Here is a 27,965-nt window from a genome sequence, read left to right as displayed (position 1 = left end):
GAAACCACAGCAGCTGTAGAAGGAACACAGGAAAGGGGGTGGCTTTGGGAAAATTTCAGGGGTGAGTGATGGACTGCTAGGGGGGTTGAGGGGGGAGAATCAGAAAGATGGAGTGAAGGAGAGAGGGAGAAAGAGGAGTTCAAGGTAACAGGAAAGGTTCTGGCATTGGTGGCTGTGCAGATGGTGGTGTGATCATATTTCCAGGACAGGAAATAAAAGAGGCAGACAGGTTTCGGGAGAGGAGAAGATTAAACTGATGCATTCAGTTAGGGACATTTATGCATTAATTTCTTGGGTATTAGTAGCCACAGATACCTTGTCAGGAACAACCATGAACAAATGAAACAGGATCGCTGCACTTCTGAAGCTCACACTCCAGGGGCAGAAGGACATCTTAAACAAATCGATCAACAAAGTAACTGCAGAAACCCCTATAAGGAAATTAAACGGAGTCATATGATAGATATGCTGCAAGGGTAGCAAACGAAGGCCTGGTATCAAGACCTGAAGGTAAGAAGATGTCAGGCTGAGTTTGACAGCGTCCCGAGGATGTACAAGTAGAGAAGCAGCTTGGATATAGAATCTTAGAGCTCAGTAGTCTTGTCTGGAAATGATCAGAAAAGATAGAGAAAAAGCGTATTGCAGCATATACTGCTATTTCTAGAAAAATAAAAAATATACAAAATGATATTTGGGATACACTGGGAGTTTTAGGCTCTTTTGATGTGTTTTTTCCCTAAACTGGGTGGTAAGACACCATATGTAACTTTACATACCTTTTTACACATCGTAAGTATCACAAAGGAAAGTAAAATATAGACTAAGAACGTAAAAAGGCCCGGGCCTCTCCAGACTTAGTCAATCCCAGGGTATCAGACCGTGAGCAGGGAGGAGGCTGCTGGGGCAGGTTCTCTTTCAAGCAGCCTGGGCCCAGGCTGGCCCCGCCCAGCCTTGTGCTCTCGACGGAACCCCGCCGCAGGCTGTGCACTCGCACCGCCCATGTCCGCTCGAAGACCAATGGGCGCGCAGATCCGGGCCCACACCCCCGCCGTTCCCCGCCCCGGAGCGCGCTGCCGCGTGACGTAACGGCCCGACCCCCTCCACGTGACGGCCGCGCGGTGTGGTCCCACTGGACGCCCGGCTCGAGCCGCAGAGGCCGGAGGGGCCGGAGACCGCGCCGCGCAGGGAGGGCGCGGACCGAGGGAGCTGGTCGTGGGGACGCGCGTGCATGGAGTCGGCGCTAGCAGACGCCTGAGAGCAGCAGCGCGAGCGGAGCGGGCCACCTCGCGCATCCATCCAGCCGCCTCGTGCCAGCGGCACCGGCGCGGCCATGGCGACGGGCGCTCAGCAGGAAAACACGCTACTTCACCTCTTCGCCGGCGGGTGAGCGCCCCGACCCGACCCAGCTTCTCTCTTGGCCTGTTCCCGGCCCTTCCCAGACTGAAGCGCCGGCGCCCAGAGGAGGAAGTGCCGACGTTGGGGCGGTGATGAGGCCCGGGAAGCTCCGGCCTTTTCCTCTCTCGGATTCACATCCCCCGAGGGTGGTTGTATCTCGAGCCTGCCGCGCTCCCACGCCCATCCCCCTCCTCGCAGCGTTTCCAGCCTTTAACCCTTTTAAACAATTACAGGCTGGTGTGCGGGGAGTCACTCGGGGGAGGCCCTGCCTGGCAGCTGTGGCTCTGCCGCCCTGCCTCCTCCCTGCCAGACGCCCTGGCCGCGCTGCCCTTGCCACCCCAATGCCTGGATTCTCCCCCGGGGCTTGGGCAGACTGACGGATGCTCGGGTTGGCCCCGGAGGTCCTCGGGGTAGCTCAGGGCCGAGTTCAGACGGTCTGTCGGCAGGGGGCTGGGAAGTGCTGGCGAACCGGGATGCTGGCCCGTAACCTGGGGGAGAACTAAGGGGAGACCCCGGGAGAAAGCAAGGTCAGGAAGGCGTGTTGAAATGCTTCTTTCCTGCTGGTAGACGCGTCCAAGGTGAGATGTTTTCTGTTTTGAGAGCTGCATTCGTTTAATCATCATGCTCCTGATATTTGTCAATGGAGACAACGCATTTTTATGCGTGTTGGGTGGTAGCAGGGTTCAGGAAGAGAGCTGGGGTTTTTTTTGTGTGTGTTTTTTTTTGGGGGGGGGGTGTTTCAGAAAACAGAGACTTTAAAATATTTTTGAGTATTAGTAATTTTTTTTCTTTTAATACATCCTGTGGCTTTGGAGTCTTCCAGACGTTTGGAGTCTTATTTGAGGATCTCACAGGCCTGACACAACAGTTTTTAAGTGTGGGGCATTCTGCATAAAGTAGAATTTATTCGGGACTGTCATCTCGACTTGCGTATTTTAGTTGCAGCTTAAACTGCTGCCTAGATATGTCCCTAGTGACAAACGAGGAACGTGAGAACTTAGCTGTGAAAAGAACTATGGTGAAAGGGCTCTGAGTTCCATGCAGTTCTTACCGTGGGGGCTCAGGCAGTTTCTTTGTTTTTTTCCACCAAAAAAATGGTGGTGGTTCATAGATACGAAGAGGCTCTCATTCATCTCTTCCCTTCATTCCTTGTCATCCTTTGACTTCATTTCCCCATTGATGTCTCAACTTTAGGGGAGGAGGGGGACAATTCCTAATTTATGACTGTATTAATTTGTCATTCCGGGGAATTTTCAACAAATTGGCCGTATCATTAAAGCCATTTTTCAAGGCAAAAGGGATACTTTTGTCCTAACCGTGTTATCCTTGGGGATTTTGATTTGTGTTTAGGAAGGTGGACTTGTAAAGAGTTCTCCGTGTTTCACACTTGAGAGAGCTGCCAGCTCTGGTGCAGCTCTGTGAGGCTGGCTGCGTGATGGATCGCCCTGTCTGGATGAATCTCCCTGCGCGCCCTTCACGCTGCCCTCTGGCTGCCGGTCCTCCCTCGGCAGCCTGTGGTAGAGGAAAGCTGCAGCGGCCGCTCCGCTCCCCGGACTGATTAAACGGCAGACAGTTCATTAGGGTAGTGCCCGAAGCCCTGAATTTAACAGGTTTCAGTTCCTTCATTAGCAGCACTTCAGGATTACTTGCAGATATTCAAGAAAGAAAATAAGTCTGCCAAAAGCATGCTTTTGGAGTAACTGAATGGATTTTGATTCTGTCCCACTAGCCTAAAATAAGGTACTTTTGCATTTCTTTTAGGGAAGAACATTATAGGAGCTGAATGTTGAATGGCTGTGTCGTACAGTTAAAATCGGCCAACCCAGTGCTCCCACCTGGTCCAGGCGATGACATGCTGCTTTGTTCTAAGTAACTAGTTTCCATGTTGTCAAGCTGGCAGCATCCCAAAAAATTAAGTTCACTTCCTTGGGAAAGAGGTCAGCCCTCGCTTTTTAAATGTCACATTTCTCCTGCTTATTGGATAGCCATTAGAAACTAACATCTAACAAGTTTAATGCTATCATTAATTAATGGCATTGAATAAATATTGTATTAGGTATCAGGCTTATGAGTGGTTAAAAATTAATTTTGGGTCCTAGAAAATACTACACTCAAAACAACTCACTAGTCTTTCAGATGTAATTATTTTTTAGAAAGACAGTTTCTTGGGTTCTTTGTAAAGATGAAAATACTCCCACATTAAGCTCTAAGTCACCTTTTTAATGCAGTGTTAGTGTTTCCCTTTAAGAAAGCAGAAAACTGAAAGAAAAGCCACCCATGAACCAATACCTAGAAATGAGCACTTTAGAAAAAGGCTCTGTGGACATATATGTGTACCAGGTGTAATTCTGTAGTTAATTCTAAAGTAGGCTCATGTTTTAAAGAATGCTTTCTTCCTCGTGCTCTGTTGCATTTTAGTGGCAGCATGGCAGGCGGTAAGCTCCCCGCGTGTGCCTTTAACGGAGCCTTCCCATGCGGTGGTGGCAGTGAAGGGCGGCAGTTTCCAAGCCCAGGACTCGGGGGTCAGTGAGGGTCCCACAGTAACTTAGGACAGGGTCACTTAACTTGCTCTGATTGCATAATTTCCAATCTCTCATTGCTATTTTTTAGCCAATATAAACAACTGGGCATCCTTATGTGTATGTGTAGTTCTGTCATCATTTTCTTAGGATAAACCCTTAGAAGTACAATTGCTGAGTTAGAACACACTTTTAAGGCTTTTGGCACCTACCAGCACGTTCATAAACCATCTCTTAGGGTGGGTGACTTCCTTGCTGCTTTCTGCTTTCTTTTCTCCTGTCTGAAAATCTGGGTACTGTGGTCTAAACACAAAATGTGCTCACACGGATTTGATTGTTACTCCATAGCAAAACCTGTCATTCCTTCTCTGCTGTTTAAACCAGCTCATCTTCTGAAGTGGCCCTTCTCTGTCTAGGCCTTATGTCTGTTAAGAAAAATCCCTTACGTTTTCCTTGCCCAGCAACCTGGGGGCCCCGGTTGTCCATGCAGCGTTAGCGACGTCCTTCCCCTGCTGAGCAAGCAGTGGCATCGCAGGGTGCGACCTAGGGGACGTCCTCGGCACCTGAAATAGACTAAGCTGCCATTAGATGTGCAGAGAGGTTAATAGCCTGGATTATATGCTTCAGGTTTTATTTTTATGACATGGTTTTTCCTTCGGTCATCAAATATACTAATACAGTTCTTAATACCCATCTTAATGGGAATATGACATGTCTTTAAGGTTTCAAAATATGTAATCCAAGATATTTTCAAAATTCAGTTTTTCCCCCATTGCGGGCGGCTGTCACCTGGTGTACTCTTGTACTGCCTTCTTGCTTTCCCCTGCAAGTTTGACCTGTATTTGGTAATGGTTACTTTTGAAGTGTTAGGCATGTGTTAATATACTTGCTAGAGAACAATGTAGGGAAGATGCAAGACATTTCAAGTGCTTGAAGAAATTTTGATAAGACAGACATAATGTGCATGTAATATTTTATATATGGCTTATATTAGTATACCAAGACTATAAATTGATCTTATCCAGTATATATATGTATATGTATGTGTGTATATATATATGTGTATATATATATATATAAAACAAACACTTTTAAAAACTGTATGGGGTTTGGATAAAAGATTCCTGCTGGAATATAAGCTTCGTGGGGATAGCAGCCCTGTCTGTTTTCTTTACTGGTACATCCCAAGTACAGAACCCCACCCGTTACAGAGACTGAACCAGCACTTGTTCAATAATCAACTAAGTGAACAAAAGGTATTGTGTGCCATGCCTGGAAGTGCAGATTGATGTGGCTTGTTGAATTGTCCCAAGTTAATAGTAGCAGTACTTTGATTATTTGTGAATTATGAACATGAGTCTATATTAAGATTTGCTGAAACTGTATTGGCATAAGATAGCATTATTTTGAATTTGTGTATTTGTGAAAGAAACTGATTCTCTTCAGGTTCAAAAACTAGTATGGTGTTTTTAATGTATTCCCAAAAGGATGCATTTTGCTTTGATTGCGTGAATACAGAATTTGCATAATCAAAATCTTCTAAACCTTATGCCAGAAAATTGTATGTAGACAGGTACTAGTGTAGGACAGAGCTTTGTCCTGCTATAAACTGGCAGAGAAGAGCCTAATCTCCAGGGGAAAAAAACAAACCAGTCCTGTGGGTAAAAAGATAAATGGTTAAGTAAGTACGTAATAAACACAAGACTTCAGTTCTGGGCAGGAAGACTGAGCGAATGGGAGGAGGGATGTTATTATAGAAGAAGAAACAAGTAGCAACAGGGGAAGGGCACAGACAAATCTAGGTGACAGATGTAGAAAATCAGGCGAGCAGGTTTACCGGGAGGAGCCCCCTGCTGTGACCGCTGCACCGAGGGACGGGCGCTTCTGCCGCCTTCCCACCCCTGTGCCTCGCCCAGCCCTGCTGATGGCTCTGCCGCATGGAAGAGCCCAGGGAATTTCCTGTGGACGTGATGGCAGCGGCTGGAGCAGTGTTACCTTAGAGGCAAATTAAATGAACATCCAGGATATTTCCTGAGAGCTGTTAGAAACCCAGCCTGCGAAAAACCCTAGTCCTGGCTGCTCCTTGGAGGGTTGTTGGTGAGTGAAGCCCCTGGAGTGTGTGCGTGCGTGCGTGTGTACGTGTGTGCGAAGCCTGGGTATAAGGCCTTCTGGACGGGGCTCGTTCAGGAGGTTCGGTTCCCCCTTGCCTGGTTATCGGCAGGTACACGGGAATTCTAGGGAGACCGAGGCTTCAGTCAGGACCTATCCGAATAGCTCAACAGCGTCACTGTGGGAGGTCAAGGACTGCGCCCCCTCCTAGAACTACCAGCTGGATTCCAGGGTTGGTCCCTACGTGAACATGACACGGCTCACAGCAGCTCCTGGAGTTTCTCCGCCATTGAACAAGCCTGGAGCGTAACTCTGATTGGACCAACCTGGGCACCCACCCATCTCTAAACCGGGCATTGCTCTCAGCTCTGTGCTGCTTGGGCTCAGTCATGTGCCCATCTGAGTCAGGGCAGTACCTAGACATGGGTTCCACCCTGTCCAAGCTGTGTGGCGTAAGAGATCTGGGATCTTGTTAAGGCAGGAAGAGGGGATGGATGCTGGGAAGATGAGCAGTGGTGGCCTCACATAGGTTATACTGCCTTCAAATACGTTGTCCATCCTGTTGCCCTAGGAGAGGGCTTCTTGACCTCGGCCAGACGACTGTTTGCTTGGCATGGGACAGGGCTGTCCCGTGGACTGTAGGGTACTCGGCAGCCTCCGTGCTACCCACTAGATGCTAATACCTCCGCCCTAGTGTCAACAACCCGAAAGGTCTCCAGACATTGTCAGACATCCCGGGCGGGGGTAAAGTTGTCCTGGTGGAGCACTACTGGTCTAGAACAGGGGTCTTCATACTTTGATTGCCCAGCCCTACGGTTAAAATGTTTGTGCGTATCCGCATGTATTTATATTACTCTATCAACCTTATACATATTAGAAAATATATACACAAAATAGAACTTAAATGGTAGAGATTCTAATGATTAAGATAGTGAAAATGTATTTCTTTCTGTACTGTTTTCTTCCTTCATGTCTGTGGATCATTATGTGCATCTCTTAAAGCATGTCCCCCACCTGGGATATTAGTGGTCTAAAACATCGGTATCTCATCAGAATCAGCCTGTTTACTGATGCCAACACTGTGTCACCGTGTAACTGGGTGTTGAACGCGACTTTTCCTGCGGGCTGCACATTGGCTGCCAGGGCCTGAGCCGAACCCAGCGGAGCCTCCACGCTAGAGGTAGAAAGGGGGCAAAGTCCGACCGCCGCCAGCCGTCCCACCGCAGACTGCACATGCAGAGCAGGAAGGTTACCGTTGTCAACAGGATGGCATGTGGGGTGCTGAGAGAGGCTTTCCCTGGCACAGTGTCCTTCCCTGTTCCCAGCCCCTAGCGGCCTGGGCTCCGCACACTGAGGGAGCTGTGAGGCCGAGAGACGGGGCCACCTGCTCTGCGGCCAGAGGCTCCAGAGGCCGCAAGTGGGACGTTCCTGGCCAGCAGGATGAGAAGGACGCAGGCGACTTCCTACCTGGCATCAGCCTTGTCGCCTCATGGTGGACATGGAAGGACACTAGTGGGCCCCCCTGGCTTGGTGTCGAGGAGCACAGGAACCAGAGGAAGAAAAGGGAGGCGCCTGGCACTGCTTACGGGGTTTCCAGACCAGGTAAAGCTGAAGGAGATTGGCAGGGGGCTCCTGGTGGGGCCAGTCTGGGGACCCCGGCGCAGGGGCTCTTGGTGCGGTTCCATGCCATCTGTAGTGAAATCGTGGTATTGGCTGCGGCCACCGATACAACACACAGCCGGGGGACCCCACAGCCAAACTCAGACCCCTGGCAGAAGACCACTCGCTTCTCCCTGTCCTCACGCCCAAGCGCCCTGAAGGCAGGGAAGAAGAGGAGGAAGAGCGAACCATGTCTCCTCCAGCCACGTGTCTAGCTGGCCGTGGTTTTGAGTCAGATTTGAGATTGAAGTCTTAGATGTGATTGAATTTGAAAAGCTGAAAGTGACCAGGAAGTCATGGAACCCGCCTGTGGTTCGTTGGTGGGGAGGGGTAATCCGCGTTGGGGGTGGGGGGTCGGCCCTCAGGGCTGAGGTCTCCCCCCTCGGACCTGAGCCCTGAGCCGGGAACAGCCCTGGTCATAACTGCCGCAGTGTCCTGTTGGCTGGGGCTTCCTCCGAGCTACTTGACCAAGGGTAGGAGCCGGGCTGGCATGGAAGGGCTTCTTTGTATCAAACAGTTAACAGATAACAGGAGTTCTTCTACAAGGAAATAATTTGTTGTTCTATTAAGTGCTCTGGACCCAACATGATGAATTATTTGCAGAAATATTTGGAAAGCCAGTTGTCTTTTCTCTTTTTTTTCCTAATAAGCTTATTGAGTTTTAGAGAGAGAGAAACACTGATTGGCAGGCTCCCATATGGGCTCTTTGCAGTCTTCTCCTCTGAATTTCAGTTTAATATCAGAAATTGTTTTCTTCTAATAAGTGTATTGTAGTGAATGCGTATCCAGTGCAGCTCAGTTATTTAGACTATCCTCTGGGCATTTTTTGTCATCTAAGAGTTTTTTCCTAGGAAATAAGGGGGAACTTAACTTCTGAGGAGCAGCATTGTTCGTAAGGCCTTACTTTCCCCCCGAGGTAGGTGGTCTGGAAGGCCGGGCAGGGCCCGTTCGCCGCCACTGCCCCTTCTGCCCTGGGCACAGTGTGCAGCAGGTAACTGTGACTGCAAAAGTGAGTGTGGCCTGTCATCCTCAAAGAGTCCACCAGCTCATTGATAGTTGGACATTTGCCTTGTTAGGTAAACACACTGTCCTCAAGGCCACCCTTTGATCAGTGGCATAGATTTGGATGACAGTTGGCCAGATAAGGCGCGCAGCTGACTTGGGGACAAAGCAGAGGTTGGCTGACCTGTGTCGTATTCGAATTTGTTGACTTTCTGATGAAAGAATTTACCCAGAAGCTCTGTTTTCTTTTCAATCATATGGAACCTTGTTGTTGAACATAAATATATTTCAGCTATTTCTTTATCTAATTCTGTAGCATGGAAGTCTTCCAGTGCTTTAAAATCTGCTTTTTTAAAATACACACTTGAGGATGGTAATAGATAAGAGTAATTATTTTGTGTGAATAGACGTGGTTAGGAAGTTATTCTTTTACCTCTTTTTTAAACACTCCCCGTTACATCCTGTTGGCTTTAACGACATTCCGGGGCTTAGAGCCAATTATATAGAACAGCATTGAGTTCAGCTCACAATTTTTTCTTGATACAAAAGGATACATTAGAGGTTTAAAGTCCTGCTTGTCTGAGCAACAATTTTCCATTTTGACTATGAGTGAAAATAGTGTAAATTGGCCAACAAAGCCACCTTTCTTAATGTTCCCGAGGGGGTACCTGAGCACAGTGGGACGGGTGCAGGCTTGGGAGACAGAGGGTCTGGATTTGGGTTGCAGGTTAGACACTTAGCTGCTTTGTGACTTTGAGAAAGTGTATGGCCGCATTGAGGCCCAGGGTCCCCGGCTGTAAAGTAAGGGTAATGCCGCCCTGCGGCCCTGGGAGGTAAAGGCGGCTGTGTCCTGCCCCAGGGCCTTCCCGCGGCCTCCCGCCGGCCTGACTGCTCCCCCGCCTTGCTTTTGTGGTTGCTGGGCTTAGGCCCCCAGTTCAGCTTAATTTAGGGTGTATTATCGCCATGATTTTAGAGCAGGTTTGCCTAAATAGCCCAAAATGCCTATTTTCCTTCCCAAATCCGCCCCTTAATCTGTACATTTCATTCTCTTTCTGACATTTAGATTCCTTGGGGTGAATTGAGGCTACACAATAGTTCCTGCCTTGTAGGCTTGTTGGAGGATCGGATGCTTGTCATGAGATAACCATTCCATCAGCGGTGGGAATACTGGTATTAAACCGATAGCTTCCAGCACTTAATTACCAGGATTTGACTTGCTCTTTAGGACCACAGGCTTCTGACTTCACAGCGCTGCCCGCGTCGGGGGGAGGCGGGAAGCTCACTTAACATTCTGTGGGCCAGGCCTGCCTTGCCTCCTGCCGTGACTTTCCCGACCACAGGTACCAGTGCTGTGTCATTTTCAGTGAGCCACCTGTTGTGTGTCAGGTACTACTGAGCCCTAGCTAAGTGCCCCGGGACAGTCACCTGTGATAGCAGGCGGAGTGTAAGTGCTGTCTTCAAACATTCAGGTCCCTTAAAAGACCCTGTCCTTGAAACCTCGATTGAATAATTCCTTTGCTTAGCAAATACTGTTTGTAAACTTGGGGGTCCCGATGCTGGGGATACAGAGATGCTAAGACGCAGGTCCTGGGCCGCCTCCGTGCTCCCCAAGAGTGGAGCCCATGTCACTGGGGGGGGGGGGGGGGGGGGTGGCTTTGGATGGTACATGACACTGAATTATCACCAGCCAGTCAAGCACATGGTTCGTGGGTGTCATTGTTCAAGAAGAGCTGGAAGGAGAGTTGTCTTAAAGAAAATATACCTAAGTTTTTAATTCAGGTAATATTTTGATACAAAAAAAAAATTATCAAGCGGAAGCCTGACTCAGAGAGACAGTGTGACTGCTAAAAACACAGAGGATAACTTTTTGTCATTGAAAGCAAGCTTTGGTTTAACTTTCAGTGGAGTCCAAATTAATTAGATTTTAGTAAAAGTCTGTTGCAGTAAACATTGATTTTCAAATAGTAGCATTACCCAAATAACTATTTGGTTTGGCTGTGAAACGATGCCTTTTCTAGAATAGTCGTTGCAACATGGTGATGAAATGGGAATTGGCATGACTGTAATGGTAAGAAATTGGTTAAAACATTACACATCGACACAGAGGAACAGCACACAACCATTACAAATGATGTAAGTGTCTATATGGACAGTCCCAATGTCTAGATAACTGAGAAAAAAATGAGATTAAAAAGGCAGCCATGAAAAGCCCTAAGGGATGTGCTGACATGTCAGCAATGGTTATTTCTTTAGCTGCTGGGATCTCAAATACACACACACACACACACACACACACACACACACACGTATATGTATGTGTGTATATATCTTTACTTCCCTGTATGTTCTAATTATGAAGTGAACCTAGGTTCTCTTTTTTTTAAAATAAAGAAAAGTTACATTGCACGTTTCATTTCTGCTGAGAGGGAGCGGGGGCTTTCTGACCCTGCTGTGATTTCTTTTCCTGCAGGTGCGGGGGCACAGTTGGTGCTATTTTCACGTGTCCCCTAGAAGTCATCAAGACAAGGCTGCAGTCTTCGCGGTTAGCTCTGCGTACCGTCTATTATCCACAGGTTCAGCTGGGGACCATCAGTGGAGCTGGAATGGTGAGACCAACGTCAGTGACGCCTGGACTTTTACAGGTTCTGAAGTAAGTCCAGTCCCCACTCTGGACTCCTGCCAGACCCCCTGCCCCTACTCTCGACCCAGAATGTTTATTAAGCCCATCAGATGGGACGTTCTGTTTGCACAGCCTTTGTTCAAACGGAAGAATTAGGTTTCTGGACCAATACCTTTGAACTCTGACCTCGCCTCCTTGGCAGCAGGTCACACAGTGTGCATGTGGTCGCCGTCCAGGGACGGTTAACCCTAGCAAAGCAAACCAGAAATTGGGGTGTCGGTTGTTTCATCAAAGTGCTCTTGCCCAGAACCTTTTGAGGCCTAGCAGGAAGCTGGGGGGTGGTAGAATGAAATGAAAAATGTTAAAGTTCACAAGAGAAGGGTTTTGAGCATCTCAAAAGGAAGTAAACTAGAAACCAAATGTTTTAATTTTTTACTTTTTATTTGGAAATGATTTTTACATTTATAGAAAAGTTTCAATATATACTTAGTATAAAATGGTTTTTAAAATTTTTGTTTCCTATGTAAGCTACCAACCTAGTTTTCTATTTTTACTGCATTAAAAATGTCTCTTTCACTTAATGAAGTAGCTGAATATCTTTAAATTGAATTTGACTTATCAGTATCTATGCTTAAGGCAAAATCAGAAATTCAGAAGAGCTCATGACGACATCTGAATTTTACCTTAGGCCCTTGCACTTTAAAAGAGCCGTTCAGCGAGCAGCAGTTGAATTTAATTACACCTGACAGTCGGTCTCTGAAACCTGCCACAGGAAGGGGGTGTGTTCCAGACATTGCTGTTTATCAGAGTAGTTGTTCGACTGGGAAATGTTAGAAAAAGGTACAGTGAAGTGGGAATGCCCTGTCTGAAGAACCCCCTTAACGCAGCACTTTGGACAGAGTTCAGCTGCGTTTCAGATAAGGGAGGATGAGGTGGAAAGCACTGAGCTTATTTTTAGGTTTTGTTTGTAAAGCCTGCACACAAGGCACCCCAGCACCCACGCCAAACCTGTGGGTGCGGGGGCATGCAAGCTTACTGAGCAAAACTGGGCGCAGGAGTAGCCGCTGGGGGCAAGGTCCCGAGTGAGAGACTCAGAAGCCCCGCCAGAGAAAGGCGGCTGGACCCCAGGGGAGTCCGCTTTTCAAGTTACACCCTGAGACGGCTCGGGCAGTGGCAGTGTCTCAAATGACACCTTTCTTCTGAGGAAGATCAGGTGCTTGGGACATTAAAAAAATGGACAGGGAATTTGCCAACTTGTGTAACATCCAAGATGAACTTCTCCTGTGCTTCGCAAATAACTCGTGGCCGGTGGGCTCAGAGATTCGCTCTGACTGGGCCGCTGTTGCCCGAAGGCCAGAAGGAAGTAAACGAGCCTGTTTCTGTGGGTCGCGTGCTTGAGGTTACGTGGTCTCCATCCCGGGTATCTCTCCAGCTCCAATAAATCTCTCTCCATGTGCTTTTTTCTCCCCAATTAGGACCATTGTTTCTTACCATGTAAATCAAAGAAAAAAGCATCTCTGTCATTTAAAATCCCGTAAAGGGCCCGCAGCAGCCACAGCCATGCAGTAATGAGATGCCACTTCCGCGTGAATGCTTGTTAAAACCCCTTAGTCTGTGTTCACATCAAAATAGAAATAATGGAATGTTAGGTAAAAATCTTGTTATAATGCTATTTTGTTAGAAAAGTGTTTGTAAAATGTCATTTCTCACCCAAGAGCTATTTTATTAAAGCTTTATTTCTGTAGCTCAATATATATACATTATTAAGATTCTCAGCTGATATTTAATAGCTTTGAATTTAAAAATCGTTGCATTTATGTAGCATTATGTCATTAATTTTTCACACCAGCCCTGTGAGATCAGCAGTCAGGCTTGCTGTGACCCCACTTTATACATGAGGAGCCGCAAATTGGAGTTAAATGACTTACCTGAGGCCATTTTTAATGTGCATTTACCTCTTTCAAAGAAAAATTTGACAGCAGTAGCCTCGCGAGCTGCCTTTGCTGGAGCCGGGGGCTCTGTCTCCGGCTCCCGGGCCCTCACGCGCCTGCTGGCGGGGGCTTCTCTCCTTCTCCGCGGCCCCAGCTCGACAACCTCTTGTTGGAGGCCCAGGGCCCAGACCCATCCAGCGGCTTCTGTGACATCTAGCAGGCGTGTGCTGGGTGCCCGAAGTGTCACTGGTGCAGACTGAGCTCCCCAGCCCCGCTGCCCCCGGCGGCTCCGCCCGCCCGCTCTGCAGAGCCAGGGCCTCAGTCGCCCTTGAATCTTGTCTCTCACGCCCGCACCGTGGATTCTGTCTGCTCTGCCTTCAGAGCTTGCACTGCCTGTGACTGCTTTTCTCTGCTTTCTCCACCGCTGTCCTGATGGGAGCCACCGGGTCCCCACCTGCATTGCTGCACAAGCTCCCACTTGGTCTGGCCTGAGACCTGCCCTCTTCTCAGCCTCGTCTGTTGTCAGCCGAGAGCCGAGATCCGCGCTCTGGTGCCTCCAGGGACGACCCTCTCCTGCCCCTCCCCAGCCAGTCCCCACACAGCTGCCGCCCCTCCCATTACTTCTTTGATGGTGCCCCTCCCGCACCGCTTCAGCTGTCCCTTTAAAAGGTCAGGAACACTGGCACGTCCTGCCCCAGGGCCCGGGCACTGGACGTTATCTGCGTGACCCTGTCGTCACCTTTGCAGGGATGCCTTGCAGGGACCGTGCTATTTAAAACAGCCTCCTCGCACGGCCCGTCCCTCTTTCCTGCCTTATTTTTACCCCCAGAGCTCACCTCCGTCCAACACAGAGGACAGCTTACTCGTTCGTGTTGGTTGTTTTCTCTCTGTGCCCCCACCAGAAAGGAGGTTCCTTGGAGGCAGAGACTTTGATTTGTTTTGACCACCGAGGTGTCCCCAACCACTGAGAATGGGGCCTGTCACCTAGCAAGCATTCAGTACAAATTGAATGAATGAGTGAATTTTGGCACATCAGTAAAATATGACATATAAAGAGTTTAATTTACACCCAGCCATGTAAATAAGACGTTTTGGCCACCATCATAATATACACGTCCTGCACTGGTTAAATACAAGATTTATAACTGAGCTGCTTTGTAGCCAAGGCAAAAAGGGGAGTATCGTATCACACAGTGCTCTTCTACAGAGAGCACGCGCGCTCCTCAGGGAAAATGCCGGTCTTCCTGCTGATGGCTCCGAAGAGGGGCCTGTCACTCAGACATGCGTGCGGACAGGGTGGCGGCATATGCAGCACGGTCTCTTAGGGCCCTTCGGGAGGAGATGGCCGCTTGTCCCTCTGCCACCGCGCTGGTCGAAGTCGCCTCGCCCCAGCCCCTAGGTCACCGGGCTGCTCTCGGGTTCTCCCGGCAGCCACCCTGAGCCAGGGCAGGGGCGTCGGTCAGTCTTCCTCTTTCAGGAAGTGCTGCTTTAAAAGACTTCACAGACAGCAGGATTGGTTTACAGGAAATTTACTTTTCAAAATGCAAATCAGTGTTTGCTTGTGTCTAGGGTAACCTGTTACCACCAATAACCTTTATATGTTTAATATGCTTACTTGAAAAGGCGCTCTCACTGTTAAATTTGCCAAAGAGGAATAATATATCAATTCCTTTCAGGTAATCTGCTTTAAAAAGTCTTAATGTTTTAATCTTTTTTTCTCTTAAATCAGAGCTCCTCCTATTCTTCACTCAGATATTTTTTTTTCAGGTGCCTTTTTAATCTGAAAAGTAATATATTAGTGATCTAGTCTTTATCTCATAAAAATTAAACTTGTGTGTTCAGATGAGACCTTTGTCCTGGATCATGATCTAAAACCAGGGAAGATGAAACACTCCAAATAAGACCCTAGTTCCCTTCTGCATTTTTTTCCTAAATGGAAGTGTCTAAGGCTCTGGTAAAATTAGTCTGGATCCTAACATGCTTTGTTTTCAGGCTGAAGTGTACCATTTATAGCAGGACCTTGATTGTTCCAGAAAAGTTCTGTACACATCCAGCAAGGTTAGAAGTTTGAGTTATGTAACAGAGCTGACTTTTTGCCCACTGTTAGTATGCGTCACTATGGAGACGGCCCATCTGCAGTTCGGAGGAGGCTGGAGTCACCAGAGGACGCACTCCCTGCTGCATTATAGATGAGGAGCTGCCGGCTTCCCGGCTTCCCGGAGCCGGGGAGGCCTTGGCTGTGTTTACATGACTCCTGTCTGTTTACCGCAGCCACAGATGCAATCTCAGCGTCAGACATTTTGAATATACTGACCATTTGAGAATCTTTTACAAACTGGAAGGTGCAGGTCACTTCAAGGCATTATTCAAGAAAGTTTTGGTTCAGAGAGCTTGACTTTCTAAACGCTCAGTCCTGTGGTAAGAAAAAGTTAAGTGTCGAAAGTTGAAAACACTAAATGCCCACGCCTATGTGAAAGGCCAAATGACTTGTTTTTGGCTAGTGGGAAAATTCACCGGGACTCCATGAACTTCATTTGGCATGTTAGACTCACAGAAACTCAAGGATCATCTTTACCCCAGGCCTTGCTCCCGTAACTTTTAGGTTATCATCATGAGGTCAATATTTTTACAACCTATAGCAGATAGCTTTTTTTTTTTTTTTTTAAGATTTTATTTATTTAATTTTATAGAGGGGAAGGGAGGGAGAGAGGGAGGAAACATCAATGTGTGGTTGCCTCTCACATGCCCCCTACTGGGAACCCTCTGCTGAGAACCTGGCCTGCAACCCAAACATGCCCTGATGGGGAATTGAACCAGCAACCCTTTGGTTCGCAGGCTGGCACTCGATTCACTAAGCCACACCAGCCAGGGCGTTTCTAAAAGGACTTTTTATTCTGAAATAACTCCAAACTTACGGAAAAGTTACAGAAACAGTACAAATAACTTGCTTATACTTTTTACCTCAAGTCATTAATTTTTTTTAACACATTGCCACGTTTGCTTTTTCACTTTTGTTCTGTATATGTCCATACTTTTCCTGAACCATTTTTTAAATGGGTTGCATATTATGCCCCTTCACCCTTCATTCTTCAGCATTTATTCCCCAAGAACAATATTCTCTTAAAACCACAGCACAGTTTTCAAACTCAAGGAATTTAATATTGAATTACTACTTTTTAACTCAACTACAGCCCCTATTCAGTTTTCTCATTTATCTGTTGTAACTTACTGATTTAGCACAAGGACTAAATTTTGTTTTAAACTCTGTTTCTGCCGATCTCTTCCGCTCTCTCAATCTTTTTCAGCAAGCCCTTCTTTCCTCCCTGTCGGGGGTGGTGGTGGTGGTTCTTAAACAGCTTATTAAGATAAAATTCACATACAGTTACCCATTTAAAGCAGACAGTTAACTATTGTGTGTTTTTCCTCCCATCCCCCCTACCCCCAAGTCCCAGCCCGTGGCCACTGACCACTAATCTGCTTCCTGTCACTATAGATTTGTCTCCTGGACTTTTCATAGACACGAAGTCGTGAGATGTGTTTATGGCCTCTCGCGCCTGGTTTCTTTCACTTTCACCTGGAAGGGAGCGTTTCTCCCTTGCACCCTTCCCCTCCCTCTAAAAATCGGTGGGCATGTCCTCGGGTCAGGGTTAAAAAAAAAAGTAGACATTGGTAGAAATAGAAACAGAATTGGCAGGATTCACTTTACTTTTACTTTTGTAGGAATATCTTTTCCATGAAGTGAAAGATATGTTTTTATTTTACCTTCAATGTCATAATGAAGGTAAAACATTGCATAAACTGTTTTGAAAACAATGCGATTATTATTCTTGAACTTACCTAAGTTAGAATGCTTCAGATTGGACGTACTAATTACTAAGTGAAGAAAATCCTTAGGAAGAAAAGGAGGTTGAATTAGAACCCTAGTTTAACAAAGTGAATTTTCTCGGATACCACGAAAATTGAACCGTTGAAAAGAAGAAGTTTAACCAACCTGAAGAATTATTATATTGGACTGGAAAAATGCCTCTAAAGAATGTTCTATACGGTCCTTTTAGGATATTGTTAGTCACTTTTTAGAAACTAAGTTTAGCAGTTTTGTTTTTTAAAGCATGTCGGCAGGGGCATGGAAAAATCGGAACCTTGTGGTGCTGGTAGGACTGTAAAATGGTGTGGCCGCTGTGGTGGATAGTATGGCAGATTCTCAAAAACTTAAACCTGGAGTTACCATGTGATCCAGCAATTCCACCGCTGGGTATTCACCTAGAAGAACTGAAAGTAGGAACTTAAGCAGATATTTGGACGCTCATGTTCACGTCAGCATTAGTCACAGTGGCCAGAAGGTGGAACCTACCCAAGTGTCCACTGACAGGTAAATGGATGGACGAGCTGTGGTCCATCCACTCAAGGGAATGTTATTCAGCCTCTAAAAAGAAGGAAATTCTGGCACGTGCTACAACGTGGATGGACCTTGAGACATGATGCGACATGAAATGTGCCAGTCACAAGAGGACAACTCCTGTGTCCTTGCGTTCGTAGGAGGTCCCGAGAGCAGTCAGATCAGAGACAGACAGGGCGGTGGATGCCCAGGGCTGGCAGGGGCGGGCGCGGAGGGCCTTAGGTTTCCATGGGTACGGAATTTCAGTTTGAGAAGATGAGAAAGATGAGACGGATGGCAGCGGCGGCCGCACAACAAGGAATGCACTGAACTGTACACTTAAAAATGGTTAACAGGGTAAAAATTATTACACATATGTTACCATAATAAAAATTGAAAGAATACACAGTATTCTCTTTGAATTTGAGATACTAGGCTTTGGCTTTCAATAACATCCATCCAGCCCATGAAAATGATTAGGTTTTTCTATTCCTTACGTCCCTGTTCAGGGCTCTCCTACAACAGGTAAAAACCTAGAGATGGGGTTATTATAAACAGGAGTCAGTCCCAAAGTAGTGCCATCCCAAGAAGCCTCTGAGCCCGTTTGTCACACTGAGGACAGTTCCCTGTGTCAGACTTTGCCAGGGCTACCACCTGAGTGCCGCCACGCGCGTCAGACACGGCTGCCTCTGAGGCCGCTTTTGCACGCGGTACAGCAGCCAGTTCGCCAGCCCTCGACCCTGTACCGCAATGCCGACACCGGGGGCCTGGGGTCTTGTGAACAGTCTGTTCCTCCTCTGGTCACGGACCTGAAGGTGGGGCTGGCAGCTGTGATGCAGGGCCCTTGCCTAAGGGTTTTACAGATGAATCTTTTTTTTATCACTCAGGTCGATCTTGGAGAAGGAGGGACCAAAGTCACTGTTTAGAGGCTTGGGTCCAAATTTGGTTGGAGTCGCACCGTCAAGGTAAGCTTTGAGCTTCCGGCTGCGTCCCCGCCCACGTGTGCTGCACACTGAGTCCTTGCCTGCGCACAGGCCATGCTGCTTCCTGGCCAGTTCCTTCTGTGCAGGGTTCGCCTAAATAATCTGACCAATGGAAGCAGTGGGGCTGTCGGTGTGTCTTTAGTGCATGTGCGAGAAAGAGATTCTGGTTTTTTGTTAAGTTGAACATCCCTGGATCTTCTCTCTCATCCCTGGATCTTCTCTAAGTAAGTATGGTGCGCGGTCAACAGCGTGGCCCCCCATCCCGGTTACACACAACTCATTTTGGCGGAAGGCAGGACAAGTGCAGTGTATCGTAGAAATACTACAAATTAAAAAGTTACAGTGTATATTGGTGCTCTAAGGATTGGCATTCATCCAGACTGAGGACTGTAAAGGGACATGGCATATTACCAGAGCTCAGCGGGGCGCTCTCCGTACGCCCGCGGACCCGCCCCGGACCCGCCCCGGACCGCCGTCAGCACCTGCCTCCACCGTGGCCCCCGGTCATCCGCCTGCACCTGGAAGCCCTGATTGGAAGGAATTGTAGCGGCTTCTGGGCTTTGCTTTATATGAAACAACATCCTCATTTTTGTTGCAAGGCCTAATTCTCTTTAGTCTGCACCGTCCAGATACAATAGCCACTGGCCACATGGACTCTTCAAATTAGTTAAAATTAAAAATCCAGCTCCTCGGTCTCACTAGCATGTTTCACATCCCTAACAGTCACACGCAGCCAGCGGCTCCCGCGCCAGAGATCACAGGTGCGCGTCATTTCCACCTGCGCAGGGGTCTGTGGGCAGTGCCGATATTGGGGGCGGGCCGCGCGGGGCCGGCAGTGACCAGGTGAGGGGGAGCGTGTGTCGTCATCTCACGCACTGAAAAGCAGAGGGGAAGCTGCTTCCAGAAGTTGCCTCCTGGGAGGGACGCTGGGTGACAGGGGTGGCACACGTACTCCGTGGGATACTTGATTAGAGTTTAAGGAGAATTAATCTTTACAACAAAAATGAGAGTGTTGTCTTAGAAGGTGAAGATGAAAAGCTTCCAAAATTCTTGCAGATCAAGGCTCCAGTTTATATACAGATTGCAGGAATGGTTTGTTGATATGCAAATCATTAATGGAGGTTCTTATTAAACCCTTTTGTTCCTTAGAACTTCGTAGCATGTGTGTAGAATCTATTTAAAAAATAGAAAGTACTAGCCCCAGCCAGGTGGCCCAGGTGGTTGGAGCGTCGTCCTGTGCACCAGTGGGCGTGGGTTCCGTCCCCGGTCGGGGCGCGTGCAGTAGGCAGCCTATCGGTGTGTGTCTCTCCCAGTCTCTCTGAAATCAGTAAATGTGTCTTTGGGTGAGGATTAAAAGTAATAATAAAATAAGCAATAGAAAGTACTAGTCTATGAGATTATTAATTGATGGTGAGCATACATGACATGTAAGTAGTCAGTAAAGAAAATGAAGCCCTGTCCTGTCTGCCTGCGGACAGTACTGACCTCTGTTCATCTGCTGGAGAGCCCTGCTGCCACACCCATGTGCCACAGTTGGGACCTAGAGAAAAAACAGGAGGCTGTTGAATAACAGTAATGATAAGTAGTCAGGATCCTAAGTTGAAAAATATATAATCCATTGACCAGCTGGAAACATAAGAAGCATTTCCCCTGGCGTTGCTGGTGAAAGAGCCGGGGAAATCCCAGCCAGGCACTCCCCCAACCCCACAAGAGAGGAGACAAGCGGGGGGAAGAACAGACAGGGAAGAGAACACAAGGGAGCCATGGGGGAGGCTGGCCATCACCTACCAGAGCTGCCTTTGGGGGTGGGGGGCATGTTCGGTGGGGGGAGCTCTTCGTGCTCCCAGAATGGTAGCTCTCCTGTGTGATCCTCAGTCACCCGAAAGACATTCAGATTACCACAGGACAAATGTGTACTTTAGAAATATTCTAAATGTGTATTTTAGTAATTTTCAAAGTAACAGTATATGTCGGTGCTCAAAGGATTGGCATTTATCCCGAATGAAGAACGTAAATGAACTTTATCATAAAAATCTCACTTTCCTCGATTAACTTGGATACGTCGGTCATCGCTGAACGCTGGAGGGCGGGCAGGGCCTTCCATTGGCGCCTTCAGGGGGTGGGCATGAGCGCAGACACGGTCAGGCTTCTGGTTAGATGTTAGCTTCTTGCCCGTTTTATTTTCCTGAACTTTTCAGAAGCTGCGGAGGAACGGGGGTATTGGTAGGGCCGTACTGATGTCTTTATAGCTTCTCTCTTTGTTCTCCCAGGGCTGTGTACTTTGCCTGTTACTCCAAAGCCAAAGAGCAGTTCAACGGCATTTTCGTGCCCAACAGCAATACTGTGCACATTTTCTCAGCTGGTTCTGCAGGTACGTTGCCCCGCGGGTGGAGAGGGCTGCCCGCCTTCCCAGCACGGGCCTTGTGCCCGGCAGCCTTTTCCGGGGGCTAGGGATGAGCTCTCGGCATCCTTTGCATCTAAAATCATGTCTCCGAAGCTTAATGTTAGAATTGGTTAAATGTGAGTGTTTAAGATAGTTTGTACCTTGGTTCCTATTTCTTTGATCACTAAAGCTTTTAATTTTCCTTAAAATGTCCATGCTCCATGCATGTAAGTCCTTGGTGTAATGTTTCCTGTAAAGTAATTTTAGTGTGTTTTCCATGTCTATTTCATTGTGATTTTCTGAAACTCAAACCGCTTTTTCCGTGACTCCCCGTGTGCCTTTGGGACTGTGGTCCTTACCACTGGGACCCACGGTGCGAGGCGGGGGCTGGGGTCCCGTGGGCTGTCAGAGATGAGCACGCTCCTCTTTTGAAGGAGCAGCCCCACCTGCTGTAGGAAATTTGTAACAGGATTTTCCCCCAGGAAACATTTGGCAAAAGATGCCGGCCTGGACATTGCTGAGAGAAGGCGATGTCTTTATATGGAAGGTGCATGTCGGTTTGACCAGAAAGGTATTTTAGAGAGCTTAAACTGGCATTTTATGAAAAATTTCCGCCTTCTGCCAGCCTGTAAAGAGTATGCAGTTCTGTCTCTCTTACGTCAAGTAAAAGTACTCCTGACCCATCTGAATAGTTACCGAAAATAACTCCTGGACCCCAAAAGGAAAGAAGGTTAAACAGCTGCTTCGACAGGAGAAAGGTGTTGCTGCCGCGAGCAGAGCTCTGAGGAGGAGTGCAGTGTCTTAATGCTGGGGCCGACCCCTAGGCGTTGGTCATCGACTGTGCTGCTTTTGCAAAATTCACGTAGAACCCTTGGCACCTGACGCACACCTGGAGGGAGGCTTTTGCCCCACTGCCTAGGTTCCCAGTGTCTGATCGATCTGCAGGACCGGGCAGGGGATGAGCTGTTCAAGAAGAGTGACCGTGCTGGGCTGTGCCTCCTTGGTCTGGAAGGCTTAGCGGTACTAAAGTGGGGAAGGCTTACTGAAAAGGGGGTTCTCCAGTAAGGCGACCGGGCTTAAAACTTCAATTTCCTGAAATGATCAGTCAGGTATTGAAGTGTCTTAAGTTTGGATTCAGTTAAATGGAGATTTAGTTCCTTCTATTTTAAGTTTGGTATAAGACAACCTTTTGGATTAGGACAGGAACTTTTAAAAACAAACTATTTTTGGACCTGACGCTTATAAGTTGTGTTTCAAAGTGGTTTCGCATTTACCGTAGGAATCACTCTGGCAGGAATATTAACAGCACCACCTAGAGGCTGGGAACACCAGGCAGGACTCTAGGAACTGGAGAGATTTCTGTTACCCACAGTTGTTCCGCTTCAGGGTATTGAAGCCTCTCTGCAGCAGCGCAGAGATGTTGCTGCCTCCTGCTCTCCATTTTTATCGTTCAGCCATTGAAAGCCTGACGTCAGCGTTTATCAGACGGAACAAACCACCTTGGGCAGCGCTGGCTGTGTTCGATGATGACATTTGCTGTTTTTTTTTTTCTTCCAGCTTTTGTCACAAATTCCTTAATGAATCCTATATGGATGGTTAAAACCCGGATGCAGCTAGAGCGGAAGTAAGTTATTCATTGTTGCTTCCTTAACATGAGAGTTCCTGGGCTGGCTTCCCCCAGCCGCACCCGCGGAGCACAGCATACGGGTCCTTGTTCTTTCCAACCGTGAGCACGCGTAGCAGCTCCTTGTGTTTGGAGATTGTGCTCTCAAGCATCAGGGACAGAGACCAACAGAAATGACCAAAGTTCGCTCCAGCAGGCCTCCTGGCCTGCAGTGCCAGCCCCTCAGACGATCAGGGGTCTCTGCTCTGGGCAGGCCCCACCCCAGCTGCTGCTGTGGACCCCGCCCCGGGTGGCGTCTCTTTCCAGTGGGAAAGTACCAGGGAGGACCGAGCAGCGAAGGCCGTGGTCATCTCCAGGGCTCTCTGTGGGTTTCTGCCCAGAACTCTCGGGCTGCAGACGCCCTTGGCGGCCCAGGGAAGCCTGCAGGCCCCTTTCAGAGGAAGAGGAGCAACAGCAACCAATGACGGGAGTCCGGCTAGTCACGGTTTTTAAGTTATGGTGTACTGATACGCCACCTCAATGGGTCAAGTCAGGCGTGGCCCCGCGACTACTGTAATGTCAGATAATGGGCAATGGTGAGCGAGGTTTGTGATAAGATTCTAAGGACCCTGTGGGGGGCACTGGAAACTTCCAGAGAACCCAGTCTAATGGGACTCTCCCTAGAAAGGAAAGAGGACAGAGCGGGAACGCCCTGGAAGGGCAAGCGGCGGGCAGCTGTGGCTTGTCGTTCCTGGTGACCACGACAGCCTCTGCCTTGGTCTTTGAATCTGCATCCCCCCGGGGGGGCCCGTCCTGCCTGGGAGAACCTTTTAAAACGCGTCAGGTCCAACCATTTTGAGCAGATCACTTACTTAGAATCCTTCAATGACTCTCCATTACTCTCAGGATTAGATCCTAATTCCTTGGTTTAATCTTCAAGGTCATTTGCAGTTTCCTAGAAAATACCACATGGTCTCACGCGATCACAGCCTGAGTCAGCCATCCCTGACCAGGACTCCCTTCTCCCTTCTCGGCTGTGCTAACACTGGCTTGCCCTTCCAGCTTCTGACCAGCATCCCTTCCTGGAAACCTTGGGTCACCACCCCCGATCCCAGGTGTGCTCAGTGTCCTCACACCTCTCCTGGTCAGCGGTGGATGAGTGCTCACGTCAGCTGAGATCCCGCATGTCCACTCTTCTCAACCTGCCGAGCAGTGATCCGTGCTCAGGAGACCTTAAAGCTTTGTTCGGGTGGGCTCTGTGAACGTGTCCCTCAACCATGAGTACTTCTTGCGTGTTTCCTGTACAGTAGTTACCAGGGAAACAGCACAGAATAAGACACAGGTCCCGCCTTCCCGAAACTCAGCTTTACAGAAAAGAAAGAGAATTACAGCCTGGTGGGATAAGAGGCCTAAGTACCACAGGCCCTACGGGGTCCCTAATGCCGTCAAGGCAGGATGGGCAGAGAGAGGCAGCTAGCGGGCCCTCCTGTGCAGCGACATCCACGCTGCCATCTGAGAAGGAGCTAAACGGTGACGAGCGTTGCAGGCAGAGAGCTGTGTGCCCAGAAAATCTGGAGGCAGGAGAGCATTGTAATGCTGGGGAGCTGAAGAAGGGCATGCGGTCAGAGTGTACCGGAAGCAAACGTACAGGAGAGGCGGGAGGGACCTGTGGAGGGTGAGGCTGGAGAAACGAGTGGGGCCGGTCCTTCAGGCCTTGGAAAGGAATTTGGAGTTGGGCCTAGGCTTTGTCTGGAGGCCAGTGGAGAGCCATTAAAGCAGCTGTGGGCGGCCCAGGGGCACTTTGCCCCCCAGGGAACATTTGTCAATGTCTGGAGGCATTTTAGTTGTCACAGGTTAGGTGGGGCGCTACTGGCATGTAGTGGGTAGAGGCCACGGGCGCTGCTAGCATTTCACCACGCACAGGACAGCCCCCAGCTAGCCCAAGTGTCCACGGTCCCCAGGCTGAGAAATCCTGTGTGAGAGCAGGAGGGGAAGCAGGGGGCAGCAAGGCTGGGTCTGTGTTAGGAGGGCACTGCAGCCGGGGCACAGAGGATGATCCAGGGGAGACACGGTGCAGAAGCCGGGAGACCTGTTGAGGCTGTGGAGTGGGGGGGTCGCCGACTGTGACCAGCGTGAGCCCTGTCAGGTCCCGGGGTTCCATTCATGTCCAGACAGTCCCTGACTACTCCCCGTCACGAGGTGTGGAGGGGCCAGGCAGCCTGGGGCTTTGGGTCAGTTGCTGTATTGTCTGTTCAATGTTTATGATTTTATGAAGTTAGAAGTAATGGAGTCAGGGTACCCCACTTGGAGATGAGTGATAAGAAAGAGCACCCTTACACCCTCTGCCCTGTCATAGGCTGGAGAGTTGTCCTCCAGTGTTTTCCTAGAACACGTTTCTGCCGTAACTGCAATGATGCATTACGTACCGTGTTGTCCAGCTTTCCACTTCAGGCACTTACCCGTGTCTTGCTGCCTTCATAACAACTTTAATCTGGCTTATGTACCGTAGCTTACTTGTCGGGGTATATTTTTAGGTATTTGCAAGGTTTTGATCCATTTAGTTCTATTTTCTCTGTGATGAATGACCTCTTCCATATAGCTCTTTCCAAAATCAGGTCAGAGGCTCTGAGTGTGTTTTTGTGACTTTTGTACAGACACACACTATTTGTGGGCCGGCCCAGTGGCCCAGCTAGTGGACCTGGGCTGGCAAGGGCCGGGCTCTGCTGCCCCCAGAGCCGGAGGACCCGTGTCACCCACTGGCTTCATTCCCACTCAGCGATCGTTTCAGGCGCCTGCTCGCTCCTGTGTTCTAACGACTTGTCCTTCGTCTCCTTCACCAGGGTGCGCGGCTCCAAGCAGATGAACACGCTCCAGTGTGCGCGCCACGTTTACCAGACGGAGGGCATTCGCGGCTTCTATCGCGGATTAACTGCCTCGTATGCGGGAATCTCAGAAACTGTAATCTGTTTTGCTATTTATGAAAGTTTGAAGAAGTGTCTGAAAGACGCTCCATTAGCCCCCTCTACAAATGGGACTGAGAAGAATTCCACAAACTTTTTTGGACTCATGGCAGCTGCCGCTGTGGCTAAGGGCTGCGCCTCCTGTATCGCCTATCCACACGGTATGTGCTGCCTTTTCCCCCAAGCAGCGAGACAGCTGTCCAGTTGTGTCGTTTGTCAGTGTCCCCAGACCCCCGGAGCCGACTGAAACACAGGCGCCTGCAGGTAGCAATGGAAGCGGCTCCGGGGGCTTGGGGCTCAGGCCTCCTACGTGTGCACACGTGGGCGGAGCAGCGGCAGGAGCCCGCATCACTCCACCCCAGCGGATGCACCCTACACTTGCAGTGCAGAATGTGGGTCTGGTGTTGTGGGACTTCGGATGTTTTCAAAGAAGCCAAAAATCTGGGTTTTATTTTAAGTCCCTCTTATTTTAAAAAAATGATATAGGAGCGAAACCTGAAAAAAAAAAAATCAGCTTTCACTTTGAATGGAGTGCTGAGTAAAGCTACCTGGAGGGTTATTTTTAAAAGAATTATAGGTGTAACGTCCTTCTGACCTACTATTTAAAAAACAGCTCTGTTTATAGTGCTATGAAAAACAGGCTTTGTTTTCAGAAGCCTCCCACACTGTCAGCTATGACGAATGTGTGCGGTGAGTTCAGTGCCAGGTAACAGAGGGCCTGGTGTGTGCCAGGGCCCTGCGCGGCCTCAGGGCCCCCCTGCCCCCCACAGCAAGAGAAGAGCAGGTGCAGAGGTCTGCGTGGTGGGCGGAGCCAGGGGGCGTCGTGCGTCACGCTGTGGTGCCAGTGCCAGCGTGGGAGGGCCGGGTGGGCCAGGCTCCAGGGAGGAGGCGAGGCAGCCTTTAAGCTGGACAGAGCAGAGCCGGGTTCTAGGAGGGGACAGCTGGGGAGTGCCTGAAAAGGAGGTCTTGTGGAAGATACTGCCATACTTAGTACAAATTATGCAAATTCCACCTTCAGTGAAATTCCAGTGCTTGCTTAATAGGGAGTAAAAAACCAAAAACCACCTTAAAGTTAAGTTCCATTCAAACGAAGATTTTAAAAATGCCTCCTAAGTGATCTTGTACTTTTGAATGGATATCCCTAATTGGTCATTTCCCAGAGTTAGAAAATACTCTAAACAGATCTTACCTTTTCACGGTCCCTGTGACTCCCTCTGTCCCAGTAGGGGGGGAACAGGGGGGGCAGGGAGAGGTGTGCTTTGAATTCGCTCCTCCCACGGCCTGGAAATGCAGTGTATTTGTTGCATAACGTGCGTGTTTCTCTCTGCAGAAGTCATAAGGACACGGCTCCGGGAGGAGGGCACCAAGTACAAGTCTTTCGTGCAGACCGCTCGGCTGGTCTTCCGGGAAGAAGGCTACCTCGCCTTTTATAGAGGACTCTTCGCGCAGCTCATCCGGCAGATACCAAACACTGCCATTGTGCTGTCTACCTACGAGCTAATTGTGTACCTGTTGGAAGACCGTCCTAAGTAACAGGCCAGAGAATTGTGCTGTAGGAGAATAAAACTGAAAAACTCGATAGAGAAATTTTTTTTTTCTGTTGATGTTTAGAATGTTCAAGACCGAAACAGGAAAGGCCACAAAAAATGTGGCTCGTGTCACCTGTTGGACATTTCCTTTTGGATTCACATTTTCTAGAAGGTTTAAATTCATTAACGTTAATAGTTAATTATAACTTTTTTTTTTAACTTAAGAGGATTCAGGATTCAGCAGCAACTAAATTAAATCATGCTATTTAATTTAAGTATAACTTTGGTTTGCGTCCTCTTTCATGTTCTCTGTACTATAAACTATAGGAATTTAGGGAAACGTAACCCTAGAAAGGCAGAGAAAACCCCTAAAGTGAAAGCACACCTGTTGTCCAGTCTGACTGTCAGATGTTGCATGGGGCAGGGAGCAGGCATCACGTTTCGGTGGCACTGGGCAGACCAAGACAGACTTCCTAGCTGCTGTTCTCCTTTGTACAATTCCAGATCTCATACAGATTGACAATCCAAGCTTTCAGGCTGCTGATAAAAAAAAAAAAAAAGATAGGACTTTCTGACACTAAATATTTTAAACCATATACACTTCCCTGAAGTTGTCCTCTATCCCCAGCTTGAACCTAAGGCAAGAGTTTTAAAGAACTGTTCTGCTTACCAGTGGCCTCCTTGTTCCTGGGCTGTATTTCCAGAAGTGAAGCCTAGTCAAGCCCAGGTACCTTGTAGGTATAGGTATGCTAGAGTGCAGCCCCCTGAGCGGCCGCCCATGAATGTGGAATATGTGAGTGACACATCCCATCTGAGGGCGTGGACCCTGTTCTCAGGTCCCCACCGCTGGGAGAAGAGGGGCGTGACCCAGGCTGATTGTCGCTCGTTGGAGAGCTC

General features: G+C 48.6%; 1 protein-coding gene across 2 annotated transcripts; it reads left to right on the top strand.

Annotated features, from left to right (window-relative positions):
• Window positions 1–185: 185 nt before the first annotated feature.
• SLC25A33 (solute carrier family 25 member 33) lies at window positions 186–27,591 on the top strand. Of its 2 annotated transcripts, none has more exons than XM_054579801.1 (7): window positions 186–510; window positions 11,155–11,334; window positions 18,498–18,575; window positions 20,864–20,964; window positions 22,534–22,600; window positions 25,420–25,700; window positions 26,870–27,591. In XM_054579801.1, exons 2-7 carry the CDS (start codon window positions 11,288–11,290, stop codon window positions 27,070–27,072), a joined length of 777 nt encoding a protein of 258 aa, XP_054435776.1. In that variant the 5' UTR covers window positions 186–510; window positions 11,155–11,287; the 3' UTR covers window positions 27,073–27,591. The 2 variants fall into 2 exon arrangements, with proteins under 2 accessions (XP_054435776.1, XP_054435775.1); XM_054579800.1 differs by lacking the exon at window positions 186–510 and adding an exon at window positions 520–1,383.
• Window positions 27,592–27,965: the final 374 nt, after the last annotated feature.

This window comes from Pteronotus mesoamericanus, unplaced genomic scaffold (genome assembly GCF_021234165.1).
Source record: "Pteronotus mesoamericanus isolate MK-2021 breed Mesoamerican mustached bat unplaced genomic scaffold, CSHL_Meso_final contig_557, whole genome shotgun sequence".
NCBI classification, from domain to species: Eukaryota; Metazoa; Chordata; class Mammalia; order Chiroptera; family Mormoopidae; genus Pteronotus; species Pteronotus mesoamericanus.
The sequence above is the reverse complement of the archived record's forward strand: the minus strand, read 5'-3'. Positions and strand labels throughout refer to the sequence as shown.